The sequence below is a fragment of the Sander lucioperca genome, chromosome 5 (assembly GCF_008315115.2).
Source record: "Sander lucioperca isolate FBNREF2018 chromosome 5, SLUC_FBN_1.2, whole genome shotgun sequence".
NCBI lineage: Eukaryota > Metazoa > Chordata > Actinopteri > Perciformes > Percidae > Sander > Sander lucioperca.
In genome coordinates this window covers 30,804,142-30,821,357 of record NC_050177.1, presented here as the reverse complement: position 1 = coordinate 30,821,357, position 17,216 = coordinate 30,804,142, and the positions used below count along the sequence as shown (strand labels likewise).

The 17,216-nt window shown below is 43.1% G+C and overlaps 2 protein-coding genes across 2 annotated transcripts in view; both read left to right on the top strand.

Moving 5' to 3' along the window:
* LOC116034155 (receptor-interacting serine/threonine-protein kinase 3-like) overlaps positions 1-17,216 on the top strand; it is a 412,721-nt gene that overhangs the window by 356,882 nt on the left and 38,623 nt on the right. The gene's annotated exons all lie outside the window — the stretch shown is intronic.
* Positions 13,957-16,354, top strand: LOC118495022 (protein NLRC3-like). Its single transcript, XM_036001120.1, has 5 exons — positions 13,957-14,070; positions 14,522-14,727; positions 14,801-14,814; positions 14,887-15,570; positions 16,308-16,354. The coding sequence occupies exons 1-5, from the start codon at positions 13,957-13,959 to the stop codon at positions 16,352-16,354; spliced, it is 1,065 nt and encodes a 354-aa protein (XP_035857013.1).

The following is a 17,216-nucleotide window of genomic DNA, read 5'->3' as shown; positions in this document are numbered from 1 at the left end:
TCCTCCACTCTCCCTCTCCTCCTCTCTCCCTCTCCTCCTCTCTCCCTCCCCTCTCCTCCTTTCTCCCTCTCCTCCTCCTCTCTCCCTCTCCTCCTCCTCTCTCCCTCTCCTCCTCTCTCCCTCCCCTCTCCTCCTTTCTCCCTCTCCTCCTCCTTTCTCCCCCCCCCCTCCTCCCCTCCCCCCCTCCTCCTCTCTCCCTCCCCTCCTCCTCTCTCTCCTCTCCTCCTCCTCCACTCTCCCTCTCCTCCTCTCTCCCTCTCCTCCTCTCTCCTCCTCCTCCTCTCTCCCCCTCCTTCTCTCTCCCTCTCCTCCTCCTCCTCTCTCCCTCTCCTCCTCTCTTCCTCCTCTCTCCCTCTCTCTCCCTCTCCTCTCACCCTCTCTTCCTCCTCTCTCCCTCTCCTCCTCCTCTCTCCCTCTCCTCCTCCTCTCACCCTCTCCTCCTCTCTCCCTCCCCTCTCCTCCTTTCTCCCTCTCCTCCTCCTTTCTCCCCCCCTCCTCCTCTCTCCCTCTCCTCCTCTCTCCCTCCCCTCCTCCTCTCTCTCCTCTCCTCCTCCTCCACTCCCCCTCTCCTCCTCTCTCCCTCTCCTCCTCTCTCCCTCCCCTCTCCTCCTTTCTCCCTCTCCTCCTCCTCTCTCCCTCTCCTCCTCCTCTCTCCCTCTCCTCCTCCTCTCTCCCTCTCCTCCTCTCTCCCTCCCCTCTCCTCCTTTCTCCCTCTCCTCCTCCTTTCTCCCTCTTCTCCTCCTCTCTCCCTCTTCTCCTCCTCTCTCCCTCTCCTCCTCCTCTCTCCCTCCCCTCTCCTCCTCCTCTCTCCCTCCCATTCCTCCTCTCTCTAGTAGCGCAAAGCAAACAACAAAAGCTGACAATTTTGTCTGGACAGATGAAGAGGTGGAGTTATTGCTCCAAACAACACACACACACACACACACACACACACAGACACACACACACACACACACACACACACACACACACACACACACACACACACACACACACACACACTGTACTCTGAACAAAGTATTCTTATAACTGTAGTTTTCATTGTAACTTATTAGTTCCTGTTGAACCCTTCAGAGCTCCGTACTGGATTGTGTGTTTAAATCCTCCAGACTCCTGTGGGGTCCTCAGGCTCTGACCCATTCTCAAAAAGTTTCTATATCACAAATTTGGGGTTTGCTTTCAACCAAATTGTCAAAGAAAATAACAATGATGGTTCCATACAACGCTCTTCACAAGTCAAATAAATGATCAGTTCACTACTTCCATTGAATTTGGGTGTTTTAATAGATTTTCATAGCATTTTAAAAAAATTGACAAAAGAACTTTGAAAAGTGTCAAAAATGTTGAAAAAAAGCTTCCAAAAGGCGGGAAAAAAAATGTCTTTCCGTCGACTTTGTACGTAATATCGCCACGAGAAAAGTTTGCTTTGCATTTGGTTTGAGAACCCAGAAACAGAAATCCATGACTACGTATAAACACGGAGAATAATTCAGTAAAGTGTGAATATGATTCGTCCTCTGAAGTCTCCGGCTTCACCCTAACCCAACAAACATCAAAAATCAACATAGAATCATGAATTTTCCTGATCTTTACCCAAAATACAGAATATCATTTAACTGATTCAGAAACAAACACATGCGATGGCGTCTCCCTCCACGGACGCCGACTCCGACCCTCACGGATCAGAACCCAACGGCCGCTATCTGGAGACAAACTAACAAACAACAGACAACATTATGCAGATTAATTTACGGCAACTTTCAAGTCAATTTATTTTATACAGCCGGAGAAACACAAATCCCAAATGTGCTTTGAGGAGGTTTACAATCTGTATGTACAACATCCTCTCAACATGTCTTTACCAGAGTCAGTGTCACACAGACACACACACACACACACACACAGACACACACACACACACACACACACACACACACACACACACACACACACACAGACACACACAGACAAACACACACACAGACACACACATACACACACATACACAAACACATACACATACACACACACACACACACACACAGACACACACACACACACATACACACAGACACACACACAGACTCACACACACACACACACACACACACATACACACACATATACACACACAGACACACACACACACACACACACACAGACACACACACACACACACACACACACACACACACACACACACACAGACACACACACACAGACAAACACACACACACACACACACACACACACACACTCACACACACACACACACACACACACACACACACACACACACACACACACACACACACACACACAGTATTTATACAGTAGGTGCCCTTCTCAAATTATTTCCTCAATTTTAGATTTCCACAAAAACTGAATTCTTTCTCTGAATAATTGGGCGACTCTGCTTATTGTTCCACTTTATGTGCGTTAGTTTGATTCCATCCAATAATAGTAAAGGCTGTAATATATATCATGTGCACCATAACTTAAGTCATTGTTTATAAGAAGAATTAAACCGTTTGGGTTTGCACGAGTTAAAGAATTAAATTCTCTGAAACGAAGATAAACTAATAAAATCTGTAAACATGTTTTAATGTGTGAACAGGGGCGGATTTAGTCATTTTGGGGCCCAAGGCAAACACAGGCATGGGGCCCTCTACATCTCTTGTTTCCCCCCTTTTGTCAATCCTTATTTTTCTAAGAAAGTCCTACTTGTAACTTCTCTTCAGCAGTCTTCACACAGCAATGATGTCTAGACTTCGGGGGTCCGTTTCAGGTAGAAACTTTAACAAACTCTGAGTGTAACCCTGATGTCTGAGTAGATTTACCCTGAGATGGAAACTCTGAGTTTTCAGTTCCAGAACAGCTGATATGAGTTGGTTCAATCAACTCAGAGTAGGTTCACGCGCGTGCACCACCACAATAAAAAGGCAGCATGAATGGAGCCATGACTCTACGTTTTCACCATGGTAACAACCACAAACAAACGGGTCGGCGGAAATACTCATGCGCACATACAGAGAGTTTGAACATGTATTTCGTTAAAAAAGTAAGACAGCGGCTGCTGCTGCAACAGAGAGAGAATTGTTGTGGGAGGAAATTGCTGCTCGAGTCCACGCGTAAGCATTAACAGAGCATTAATTTCATATTTAATCACAGTTTACTGGTGAAAACTGGAATTGTATTACACCTATAATTTCATTTGGGTGCAATCCTGCGGGAGAAAAAGTAAGATAGGCTACTACTATATCCCACTCTGAGGCTGCAGCACCATGATCATTAACAGAACTATAATTTATAATCATTTATTTCTTTTTTATGTCTCTCACTGGTTTGTGTCCAGGGAACAATACAAAAAACTTCACACTTTTCTGACGAGTGGCTTTACTATTAGCCTACAGTATGATCTGATCACCAATAAAGAAATCTGCCATTTGCAAAAAACGTAATGCGACACAAAGAATCTGCTGGGATGTTAAAGCATGTCCACGATGGTGGATGTTAGTGATATGAGGACGATAAGGTATCTACATATCTGATGGACTGTGAAAAAATGTGGAAATGAAAATACATTTAGTCAGGACTCAATATCATCTCCCGACGTAAACTCTCTGTGAAGTAAAACAGCTTTTTCATCAACGGGATCGTCGACAAAAGGACATGACATGTTTGAGAAAAAAACGTTTTATAATCTGCCTAACAATAAGTTTTATGTATTAAGTTTTTATTCATGCAGATAACAAACTGCGTTAAAATGTGCCTGATACAGACTGAATGAATGAATGAGGAAATGAGAGAGAAGAAACCTCGAGTTTCTCTCAGTCTCCTCCCTCTGACACAGTGTCAGAGGGAGGAGACTGTGTGTGTGTGAGAGTGTCTGTGTGTGTGTGTGTGTGTGTGTGTGTGTGTGTGTGTGTGTGTGTGTGTGTGTGTGTGTGTGTGTGTGTGTGTGAGTGTGTGAGTGTCTGTGTGTGTGTGTGTGTGTGTGTGAGTGTGTGAGTGTCTGTGTGTGTGTGAGTGAGTGTCTGTGTGTGTGTGTGTGAGTGAGTGAGTGTCTGTGTGTGTGTGTGTGAGTGAGTGAGTGTCTGTGTGTGTGTGTGTGAGTGTGTGAGTGTCTGTGTGTGTGTGTGTGAGTGTGTGAGTGTCTGTGTGTGTGTGTGTGTGTGTGTGTGTGTGTGTGTGTGTGTGTGTGTGTGTGTGTGTGTGAGTGAGTGTCTGTGTGTGTGTGTGAGTGAGTGAGTGTGTGAGTGTCTGTGTGTGTGTGAGTGAGTGTCTGTGTGTGTGTGTGAGTGAGTGAGTGTGTGAGTGTCTGTGTGTGTGTGTGTGTGTGTGTGTGTGTGTGTGTGTGTGTGTGTGTGTGTGTGTGTGTGTGTGTGTGTGTGTGTGTGTGTGTGTGTGTGTGTGTGTGTGAGTGTGTGAGTGTCTGTGTGTGTGTGTGTGTGTGTGTGAGTGTGTGAGTGTCTGTGTGTGTGTGAGTGAGTGTCTGTGTGTGTGTGTGTGAGTGAGTGAGTGTCTGTGTGTGTGTGTGTGAGTGAGTGAGTGTCTGTGTGTGTGTGTGTGAGTGTGTGAGTGTCTGTGTGTGTGTGTGTGAGTGTGTGAGTGTCTGTGTGTGTGTGTGTGTGTGTGTGTGTGTGTGTGTGTGTGTGTGTGTGTGTGTGAGTGAGTGTCTGTGTGTGTGTGTGAGTGAGTGAGTGTGTGAGTGTCTGTGTGTGTGTGAGTGAGTGTCTGTGTGTGTGTGTGAGTGAGTGAGTGTGTGAGTGTCTGTGTGTGTGTGTGTGTGTGTGTGTGTGTGTGTGTGTGTGTGTGTGTGTGTGTGTGTGTGTGTGTGTGTGTGTGTGTGTCTGTGTGTGTGTGTGAGTGTCTGTATTGTCATGTCTAAAGCGCTATAATCTGACCTTGCGAGCTTCGGCCTCAGCAAATCTTGCTATCACTGATTCCATATCCATAACGTTAGCAGCAATATCACTTGAGCAGCCTGGGCTGGCACTGTCGGCAGCAACAGGTAGCTCCTCCTCGCTAGCAGCAGTGCTAACGGTCGTGATGGTGGTTGTGGCATGGGTTGTAGCGTTGTTGTCATTGTCAGCGGCGGGCATCACAAAAAACTTTTTTTTAAAAACGTTTTGCTTTACTCCCGCTTCCTCCTTTTTTCAGCACCACTTGGGTAGTTTGGCTTCATTGTAGCTCTACTCTGTACACTGTCTGTCACTCTACACATGCACCCTGTCTGTCTGTCACTCTACACATGCACCCTGTCTGTCTGTTACTCTACACATGCACCCTGTCTGTCTGTCACTCTACACATGCACCCTGTCTGTCTGTTACTCTACACATGCACCCTGTCTGTCTGTCACTTTTTTTTCTCCGTATTTTGGCGCATTACAGCCTTGTCACTTTCGCAGATGCGCAGTAAGTGAGATAATGGAATAGTCCAATCATGTAGTGAGGTGGGGGGGGCCCCCTCCGGTCTGCGAAACTAATGATTTGATGCCATTTTTCGCAAATGGAGTTTTAGAAAAATATAATTTGTGAAAAGTAAAAAAAAAAAAAAACCTTAAGCATAAGTTAATGGGGCATTTTGGGGGCCCCTAGGTAGCTCGGGGCCCAAGGCAATTGCCGACCTTTGCCTAATGGTAAAGTCCGCCTCTGTGTGTGAATATGTTTGGTGGAGCTCTGCTTGTAGTTCCTGCTGATGTCACCAGAGGGCGCCATGACATCATCACCAGCTCAGAGATGAAAACAAACTGGGAACTTTGGGTTAGTTTGATGCTGTCCCTCTCTGGGCGTTTCCTCTTGTTTCCTGTTTAAAGTTTAATTTCACTTCCCAAAGTTTGTGACGGAGCTTTTTCTCTCCGTGTGAAGCTCCAGCTGAAGGTAATTTAACTTGTCTGTAACGTTTAATATATATATATATATATATATATATATATATATATATATATTTTAATTTAAACCGTTTAAATTTCGTTTTGTTTCAGGGAAAGTTGAACATAATGAAAGTGTTTGAACTCATTTCTAAAGGGTGTGTGTGTGTGTGTGTGTGTGTGTGTGTGTGTGTGTGTGTGTGTGTGTGTGTGTGTGTGTGTTGCTGTTTGATACTTTAACACCACGTTAGTCTTTGGTCTCTTCAGGGTTAGTTTCTGGCTCTGTAAAGTTAAATATAATGTTTCTACTTCTCTTCTTATTTCCTGAGAAAGTTTGGACGACTCTTGTGTTGAAGATAAATCTCCATGTTGTAACATGAACTACTACAGAGGAGGTTTTAAATACTTTGCCTGTTAGAATTGTCAGAAGATGTGGACCCAAACGCAGGGAGAGGGCAGGCAGAAGGTTGGACACGAGGCTTTATTGAACAAAAACACAAAAATAAACTCAGGGAGTCCTGAGACTTCAAAAGGCAAAAGACTTCCAAAAGAGGTAAAAGGGAATCCAAAAAACAGAAGTACAAAAAAAACAGGAACTACTCAGCTGACACAGGGAAACACACATGAACACACACTAACTGACAGGACAAGGACACAAAACGATCTGACAACAGACAAGGAAACACAGGAGCTAAATAAACTAGGTAACGAGGAAACACAGGAGCTAAATAAAGTAGGTAACGAGGAAACACAGGAGCTAAATAAAGTAGGTAAAGAGGAAACACAGGAGCTAAATAAACTAGGTAACGAGGAAACACAGGAGCTAAATAAACTAGGTAACGAGGAAACACAGGAGCTAAATAAACTAGGTAACGAGGAAACACAGGAGCTAAATAAAGTAGGTAACGAGGAAACACAGGAGCTAAATAAAGTAGGTAACGAGGAAACACAGGAGCTAAATAAACTAGGTAACGAGGAAACACAGGAGTTAAATAAAGTAGGTAACGAGGAAACACAGGAGCTAAATAAAGTAGGTAACGAGGAAACACAGGAGCTAAATAAACTAGGTAACGAGGAAACACAGGAGCTAAATAAACTAGGTAACGAGGAAACACAGGACAGGTGACACCAGGGGTCCGTTTCAGAAAGCAGGTTTAGTGAAAACTCTGAGTTTGTTAACCCTGAGATGAGGGAAACTCTGGGTTTTCTTTTTCAGAAAGAGAGGTAACTTCACCTCAGAGTCAGTTACTATGGTAACTTCACCTCAGAGTCAGTTACTATGGTAACTTCACCTCAGACTCAGTTACTATGGTAACTTCACCTCAGACTCAGTTAGTAACTGAGCCTGTGAACCTAACCTGGTCGGGAGCAGGTTTTCTTCTCTCAGTCTCCTCCCTCTGACTCAGCCCTCTCTCATTTCCTCATTCATTCATTCAGTCTGTATCAGGCACATTTTAATGCAGTTTGTTATCTGCATGAATAAAAACTTAATAAATAAAACGTATTGTTAGGCAGATTATAAAACGTTATTTTCTCAAACATGTCATGTCCTTTTGTCGACGATCCCGTTGATGAAGAAGCTGAATTACTTCACAGAGAGTTTACGTCGGGAGATGATATTGAGTCCTGACTAAATGTATTTTCATTTCCACATTTTTTCACAGTCCACCAGATATGTAGATACCTTATCGTCCTCATATCACTAACATCCACCATCGTGGACATGCTTTAACATCCCAGCAGATTCTTTGTGTCGCATTACGTTTTTTGCAAACGATATTTTTCTTTATTGGTGATGTAATCATACTGTAATAGTGAAGCCACTGTAGCCGTCAGAAAAGTGTGACTCGCTCTGAAACGTTTTTTAAACGTTTTTTTTGTATTGTTCCCTGGACACAAACCACTGAGAGCCATAAAAAAGAAATAAATGATTATAAATTATAGTTCTGTTAATGATCATGGTGCTGCAGCCTCAGAGTGGGATATAGTAGTAGCCTATCTTACTTTTTCTCCTGCAGGATTGCACCCAAATGAAATTATAGGTGTAATACAATTCCAGTTTTCACCAGTAATATTATAAGTTAACTGTGATTAAATATGAAATTCATACTCTGTTAATGCTTACGCATGGACTCGAGCAGCAATTTCCTCCCACAACAATTCTCTCTCTGTTGCAGCAGCAGCCGCTGTTTTTAACGAAATACATGTTCAAACTCTCTGTATGTGCGCATGAGTATTTCCGCCGACCCGTTTGTTTGTCGTTGTTACCATGGTGAAAACGTAGTATCATGGCTCCATTCATGCTGCCTTTTTATTGTGGTGGTGCACGCACGTGAACCTACTCTGAGTTGATTGAACCAACTCATATCAGCTGTTCTGGAACTGAAAACTCTGAGTTTGTTAACCCTGAGATGAGGGAAACTCTGGGTTTTCTGTTTCAGAAAGAGAGGTAACTTCACCTCAGAGTCAGTTACTATGGTAACTTCACCTCAGAGTCAGTTACTATGGTAACTTCACCTCAGAGTCAGTTACTATGGTAACTGAGTCTGTGAACCTAACCTGGTCGGGAGCAGGTTTTCTTCTCTCAGTCTCCTCCCTCTGACTCAGCCCTCTCTCATTTCCTCATTCATTCATTCAGTCTGTATCAGGCACATTTTAGACCAGTTTGTTATCAGCATGAATAAAAATAATTATGTTGGTTTATTAACCGTGTTAGGCAGACTATAAAACATTTTATTTCTCAAAACATGGCATTTCCTTTTGTCTACAATCCCATTGATGAAGAAGCTGCTTTACTTCACAGAGTTAAACATACGTCAGGAGATGATATTGAGCCCCGACAGTTTAATTTTTAGATAACTTCCTATTTGAGCGGTATCGTTTTTCTTCCCAGTCGATCAGTCAGAAACTCTGAAACGTGTTTTAAACGTTTTTAAAAGGAGTTCCACAGTATTGCAGGTGAATGATGTAAACCCTTTGATATAAAAGATTATGGATTATAATTCTGATAATGATGGTGCTGCAGCCTCAGAATGGGATTAGTAGGACTAAGACTTTTTCGTCCGCAGGATTGCACCTAAATGAAATAGATTATAGGTTCAATACCACTTCACCTGTAATATTAGGCTATCCTTATGATAAATATGATATACATTATATTGGAATATATGCATTTACTTTAGCAATTTTCTCCCACACAAATTCTCTTTTGCAGCAGCCGCTGTGTTGTTGTTGTTTTTTTAACTCGCTGTATGTGCGCATGAGTATTTCCGCCGACCCGTTTGTTTGTGATTGTTACCATGGTGAATCGTAGAATCATGGCTCCATTCATGCTGCCTTTTTATTGTGGTGGTGAACCTACTCTGAGTTGATTGAACCAGTTTCCATCTCAGGGTAAATCAACTCAGAGATCAGGGTTAGACTCAGAGTTTGTTAACCCTTCTACCTGAAAATAGGGCCCTGTACTACGGATCAAGATCAACATGCCCTGGATTTCTTTCAGTGATCCGGCTTCACCTAACCTAACCACCGCGGTCCCGCATAACCTGTGTCACGACGCCGGTTAACAACTAGTTCTATCAACCCAGGGTTTCCCAATCCAGCGACGCACGCGTTCACATAAAAGAGACGGAGTTTGTACAGCACGACCAATCACAAACATCTACCAGAGCCACATGTTTTATATAAGAAGAGCAAACTATAATTCTACATAAATATTAAAGACACAGACACGGTTTTACAGGCAAAACGCAATACAGTCGCTGCTTCCTAAAACAAAAAATACACAATAAAAAATAGCCGATGCTGTAGATGCGTAAATCACAACGCTTATCAATATCACTTCCCCATCAGTCAGGACCAAGATCTGACCATAATTACACTTAGGCTTTCCATAAACTGTCGTTGCTTTAGCCTATTATTTCAGTTGCAACCCTGGCAGTGGTAAGCGATCATCAGAGAAAATAAAAAAATATAAAATAGCCTATAGCCTACGTAATTCCCTCCCATTAAAATCTATATCTTTCATAAAAATATCCATCAGGGAAGGTTAACGGGGTTGTCTGTCTCTAAATGTTTTACATTTTCTGAGCGCACCTCTCTCTCTCTGTTTCTCTCTCTGTCTCTCTCTCTCTCTCTCTCTCTCTCTCTCTCTCTCTCTCTCTCCCTCTCTCCCTCTCTCTGTCTCTCTCTCTGTCTCTCTCTCTGTCTCTCTCTCTCTCTCTGTCTCTCTCTCTCTCTCTGTCTCTCTCTCTGTCTCTCTCTCTGTCTCTCTCTCTGTCTCTCTCTCTCTCTCTCTGTCTCTCTCTCTGTCTCTCTCTCCCTCTCTCTCTCTGTCTCTCTCTCTGTCTCTCTCTCTCTCTCTCTCTCTCTCTCTGTCTCTCTCTCTCTCTCTCCCTCTCTCTCTCTCTCTCTCCGTCCCCGAGCTCCAGCTGATCTTCTAAGAACGGTGACTCCGTTATCAGTAGAGTATTGATAGGTCGGTAGGCGGTGCTTTAACACCGGTTGATCTCTAATCTCCAACATAACCTGCTCCCGACCAGGTTAGGTGTTCAGCATAAGTTACCACGGCGATTTAACCCGGTAACAACTGATCCACCGTCGTGATACAGGAAATCCTGGGTTAAACCTGAAGTTACCTCGTTAATGCCAAATCCTGCTTCGTAGTACAGGCCTCTGGAAACATACAGAAATAACAATAACAGGCAACAGAAAAGACACTTCTAGGTGTTTATACGTCTGTCTGTCACAACCGTGAGGCTGCAGTCAGGAAACTTTACAGCTGTGTAGCTGAGATCTAAATGAAGGCCGAGTTGAAGATGGGTGGGGTCTGAGCAAGGGGGGAGGAAGTAGGAGGGGAGGAAGTAAGGAAGGGCCAACTTTAAGCCCCTGGCTTGATTTGGCCGGTGTGAATCCATCATAAGATGGCCTCTAGTTATTTCCTTTCTCCTGCTGTCAGAAAACAAACCGTCGTCTCCACCAGCGTAAAGTCAGACACAACAGGACTCTACTGTTTCCTCTGGGACCTTTCAGAATAAAATGTAGAGACCTCTGTTACTGTTGTAGTGATGTGTGGATGAGGAGAAGTGTCTTCATGTCCATTATTTTTATAAACAGGACAGGAATGTTCTGTGCAAAGATGGCATTAGTCCTGGGGCCTCATTTATAAAACCTGTTAGGCAAGAAAAAGTTGCGTAAAGCAGGGTGAAATTTGCCGTCGCAACATTCCTCGCTAAAGTTGGGATTCATAAAGATTTTCCATGCGTAAAAATGTGCCCAGTTTTCCGCAACCTTTTGACCATGTGTGTGATCGTGCGTAACGTTCCCAAGGTTTTGTAGACTGCGTTTTAGTGAACTCCGATGGTATCCCCGTTTTCTGAACCCAGTTCTTGTTTTCCTGAATCCCGTTCTTCCCAAGACGACCCAGAGCCGGCGAGGGGCTGCCAGCAACGGGGAGAGGCAGGGGATCCTCCCACAGCGCGTAGCGGACGCTAAAGGAGACTTTCAACGTTAATAAGAACAACAAAGCCACCTGACCAAAACGACTGTATTTTACAAGATGGGAGTGAGAATCTGTTGATGTGACCACACTCTAAATTTTAATAATAAAGAAAAATTATGCTATTTATTATTTCTTCTAACTCAAACTCATCGGACTTGGCTCATTGTCTGTGAAGAACATAAAAAATAACTTATTTTCAATGACTGCACACGCTCCCCCCCCCCCCCCCCCTACACATAACTATTACATATGAGGTGTTCAGGTCTACTGGACCCCAGTGTAATAACTGTAGGTGCTATGAAACTTAACTGTGTCCTCCTCCTAACTGGGCCTGCTGTGTGTGTGTGTGTGTGTGTGTGTGTGTGTGTGTGTGTGTGTGTGTGTGTGTGTGTGTGTGTGTGTGTGTATGTGTGTATGTGTGTGTGTCTGTACGTGGGCGTGTCTGATTGTAGGTGTCTGTGTGTGTGTGTGTGTGTGTGTGTGTGTGTGTGTGTGCCTCTGTGGTAGTCAGTGCGTCTGTATGTGTGTGTGTCTGTGTGTGTGTGTGTGTGTGTGTGTGTGTGTGTGTGTGTGTGTGTTGTCTGTCTGAACCTGCTATTCCCACACAAAGTTAAAAAATTGTTACATTTCAATCACTTTCACCTGTTCTGATTAAGTTCTAAGAAATAAGCACAAATAATGATCAAAAATCTTGTTTCTATTTTTTACCTTTTTTATAATTGTTTTCTCAAAAAACGAACCTTTCAGAATAAAATGTAGAGACCTAAATGCCTCTGTTACTGTTGTAGTGATGTGTGGAGGAAGAGGAGAAGTGTCTTCATGTCATTATTTTACAGTCTACACAGGACAGAAAGGTGAGATTGATTGTCATAATGGAGTCTTGTCTCCATTAGAGGACAGAAAGATGACATTAGTCCTGGAGTCTTTCCAATGTTCCTGTTCTCCCAGAAAGATAATGAATGACAGAGCAGGATGAGCAGAGAGCAGAAATCATTCAGTGAAGAGATTCAGACTTTATTTCCTGCTTGATAGCTTCTAGTTTCTCCAGCAGCTTCTGTTACTGGAGATTAAAAAGTGGTTTCCTCTCTTTCTAACAGGACCCATCAGAGACCAGACCCTGCTGAACCTGGACCTGAACCTGAACCCAGCTGTGTGTCCATGAAGACTAACCGGTCCATGGAGCCACCGCTACTTTAAGAAAAGACCTGTAAGGAAGAGAATAGAAATGGAGGAGAGGCTACTTGAAATGGAGGAGAGAGGATTGATGGAGAGACTTGAATGGCAGAAGGAGCGAATTGCAATGGAAAGGGAAATTGAAATGTTAAGAAGAAGATTGAGGTGAGTTGTGAACATCCAGCAAACTGGAACGAGTCTCATTGGATGGAACTACGTCCCGTCTGGGTTGTTGTAATTTTGTGGAAAGAAATTATTGTAGTTGATGACTGAAATGAGAATATTTTTGTAAAATAATTTCCTGTCTCACTCAAAATATCTTTCTGTTTAGACAAAATTTTGAAATATTATATTTAGATTTTAAATTCTGATTTTAAAAGATATTTTTATTGAGTTTTGGACAGAAAGTAAAGCATTATTGGCATTTAATTGTTAATAATTAGGCCTACAGACATATTCATATTAATATTATATTTTATGCACGGAGACTTTAACTGAACATGTGACCCTCAATAAATGTGTTTTTCTATCAGGTCCCAGAAGAGACCAGAGTCTCCTGAACCTGGACCTGAACCTGAACCTGAACCTGAACCTGAACCCAGCTGTGTGTCCTTTAAGAGCGACTGGTCAAATGATGGTCGCTATATTGACTTTAAAGGAGAGCAACCCTCTGCTGAAAAGAGGTAAGCTGATAATATTATTATAATATTGCTGAATCATGTTTTAACTTATATGTATCCAGAGAAGTTTTTAGAGTTTATTTTCAGCATTTTTCTTCTTCACATATATTTATATTATCACATCTGAAAGTCGTCCAGTTAAACCAGTCTTCAACTCTTGACTTTAGGTAAATATTGGATCTGGTTTGGTCCAATATATTCTCTGGTGTTTTAACTTTTTAACCCAGTTTTTTGTGTAGTTTATTGAACTTCTTTGTGTTAATCTTGTTTTAGTTGCTGTTTGTATCTCCAGCAGTTTTTGTTTCTGAATAATAAAAAGTGAATTTCCATCCCTGTTGGTCTTACTCTCTGTGACTCAGACTCAGCTGTGTGTCCTTTAAGAGCGACTGGTCAAATGATGGTCGCTATATTGACTTTAAAGGAGAGCAACCCTCTGTTGAAAAGAGGTAAGCTGTTAATAATATTATAATATTGCTGATTCATGTTTCAACTGTTATGTATCCAGAGAAGTTTTGAAATTTATTTTCAGCATATTTCTTCTTCACATATATGTATATTCTCACATCTGAAAGCTGTCCAGTAAGACCAGTCTTCAACTGTAGATCTCAATGTAATATTGGACCTGGTTTGGTCCAATATTATCTGGTGTTTTAACCCCATTAAAAAGCATTTTAAATCTCCCATAGCCATAGTGTAGGCTAAAAATCATGAATGGCAAAATTCTTCCCAAATGTTCTTCTCCAACTGGGAATACCAGGGGGATGGTTGGGATGTGTGCGCCTCAGAGTGCCCCTTCCAGGGTAACTTTATTTGCACATCCCCCCTGGAGAACCAGCGACCCTTGGTAAGTGTTTGTGTCACCTGGGTCAGGACAACATTTACCATGAGAAGACTTCTGCCATTTGAGTCTGGACACTTATGGCCAAGTTTCAATGAGTGGGTTCATGACTCACTCAATGTTGTAATCAACACTTTAAGTCACAGAAAATTACCTTGTGTTTGCCTCTGTGTGGACAGACATGATGTGAGCTAATTCTTCCTGATTCCTCCACAGAGTGGACCAGGAGAGCTCAGAGGTTCCCAGTGGTCAGTCTACCCAGCAGCATCAAATACACCTGGACTCCATATTTATGGTCTGTACATATACAACAACTACTTTTACATCTATTCTGTTCACAATAATCTCCATGCTGCACTTTTCAGACCAGTGGATTGTCAGTCTGTCCAACATGGATCTGATGTTTGCTTCCATGATTTCAGTTTGATTGTGTCATTCGTATAATCTTCTGTTCCAGCTGCTGGAGGAGAACATCGGCACTTTAGTGACGATCGAGCTGAAGAAGATCCAGAAGGTTCTGAGTCCAGATTACCCAGAATGCTCAGAGAGTCAGGGGGAGGGTGAGGATGAGGATGAAGAGCAGAGGAGCAGCAGAGAGGCATTTCTGAAGATCACACTGCACTTCCTGAGGAGAATGAAGCAGGACGAGCTGGCTGACCGTCTGCAGAGCAGTAAGAGGATTTCTCTAAAGATTTAACTTGCTGGACTAATGGGACGTTTACTAATGTCTCCAGAGAAGGGTCAAAATATGTTCCTGTTTTCTTTACAAAATTACTTAATGAGATTTTTTATTATGTATTCATTCAGGAAGTTCTGCTGGAGTTTGTAAACGTAAACTCAAGACTAACCTAAACAAGAAGTTCCAGTGTGTGTTTGAGGGGATTGCTAAAGCAGGAAACCCAGCCCTTCTGAATCAGATGTTCACAGAGATCTACATCATGGAGGGAGGGACTGCAGAGGTCAATGATGAACATGAGGTCAGACAGATTGAAACAGCTTCCAGAAAACCAGACAGACCAGAAACAACAATCAGACGAGAAGACATCTTTAAAGCCCCACCTGGAAGAGATGAACCAATCAGAACAGTGATGACTAAGGGAGTGGCTGGCATCGGGAAAACAGTCTTAACACAGAAGTTCACTCTGGACTGGGCTGAAGGTAAAGCCAACCAGGACATCCAGTTCATATTTCCTTTCACTTTCAGAGAGCTGAACATGGTGAAAGAGAAAAAGTACAGCTTGGTGGAACTTGTTGATCACTTCTTCAGTGAAACTAAAGAAGCAGGAATCTGCAGGTTTGAAGAGTTCCAGGTTGTGTTCATCTTTGACGGTCTGGATGAGTGTCGACTTCCTCTGGACTTCCTCAACACTGAGATCCTGACTGATGTTACAGAGTCCACCTCAGTGGGTGTGCTGCTGACAAACCTTATCAGAGGGAATCTGCTTCCCTCTGCTCACCTCTGGATAACCACACGACCTGCTGCAGCCAATCAGATCCCTGCTGAGTGTGTTGACATGGTGACAGAGGTCAGAGGGTTCACTGACCCACAGAAGGAGGAGTACTTCAGTAAGAGATACAGAGACAAGAAGCAGGAAAGCAGAATCATCTCCCACATCAAGACATCACGAAGCCTCCACATCATGTGCCACATCCCAGTCTTCTGCTGGATCACTGCTACAGTTCTGGAGGACGTGTTGAAGACCAGAGAGGGAGGAGAGCTGCCCAAGACCCTGACTGAGATGTACATCCACTTCCTGGTGGTTCAGTCCAAACTGAAGAACATAAAATATGGTGGAGGAGCTGGGACCGATTCAAACTGGAATAAAGAGACAAAGAAGATGATCGTGTCTCTGGGAAAACTGGCTTTTGAGCAGCTGCAGAAAGGCAACCTGATCTTCTATGAATCCGACCTGACAGAGTGTAGCATCAATATCAGATCAGCCTCAGTGTACTCAGGAGTGTTCACACAGATCTTTAAAGAGGAGAGAGGACTGTACCAGGACAAGGTGTTCTGCTTCGTCCATCTGAGTGTTCAGGAGTTTCTGGCTGCTCTTCATGTCCATCTGACATTCATCAACTCTGGAGTCAACCTGCTGTCAGAAGAACAAACAACATCGTGGTGGTCTGAAGTGTTCAGAGACAAATCAACACGTTTCTACCAGAGTGCTGTGGACAAGGCCTTACAGAGTCCAAATGGACACCTGGACTTGTTCCTTCGCTTCCTCCTGGGTCTTTCACTGCAGACCAATCAGAATCTCCTACGAGGCCTGATGACACAGACAGGAAGTAGCTCAGAGACCAATCAGAAAACAGTCAAGTACATCAAGACAAAGATCAGTGAGAATCTGTCTGCAGAGAGAAGCATCAATCTGTTCCACTGTCTGAATGAACTGAATGATGCTTCTCTAGTGGAGGAGATCCAACAGTCCCTGAGATCAGGAAGTGTCTCCACAGATAAACTGTCTCCTGCTCAGTGGTCAGCTCTGGTCTTCATCTTACTGTCATCAGGAAAAGATCTGGATGTGTTTGACCTGAAGAAATACTCCGCTTCAGAGGAGGCTCTTCTGAGGCTGCTGCCAGTGGTCAAAGCCTCCAACAAAGCTCTGTAAGTGTGATTTATTCATCATTAAATACTCTGAAATCTTTGAACAGGAGTTAAATATAAATAACTTGTGTCCTTCCTGTTGTCTCTCCAGACTGAGTGGCTGTAACCTGTCAGAGAGAAGCTGTGAAGCTCTGTCCTCAGTTCTCAGCTCCCAGTCCTCTAGTCTGAGAGAGCTGGACCTGAGTAACAACAACCTGCCAGATTCAGGAGTGAAGCTGATCTCTGTTGGACTGAAGAGTCCACACTGCACACTGGAGACTCTCAGGTCAGATCAAGAACAATAATCTTTCAAAAAAACAGTATTGAAAAATACTTCAGAAACATTCAAAAAATGTGAATGTTTCCAAAGTATTTTATTCTGATTCATAATCACTTCATAAAGAATGAAATCTGAACTTTGGCTGAGATCAACAAATAATTTGTATTTTAATATTTTGACTTTGATTAGTGGACGTTTCTTTATTTCTGATTATACAAGAAGTACATCTGACCAGACAACCTGATTGGTCAGCTAGACATTTAGAACGTACTCAAATTAGCATGACAG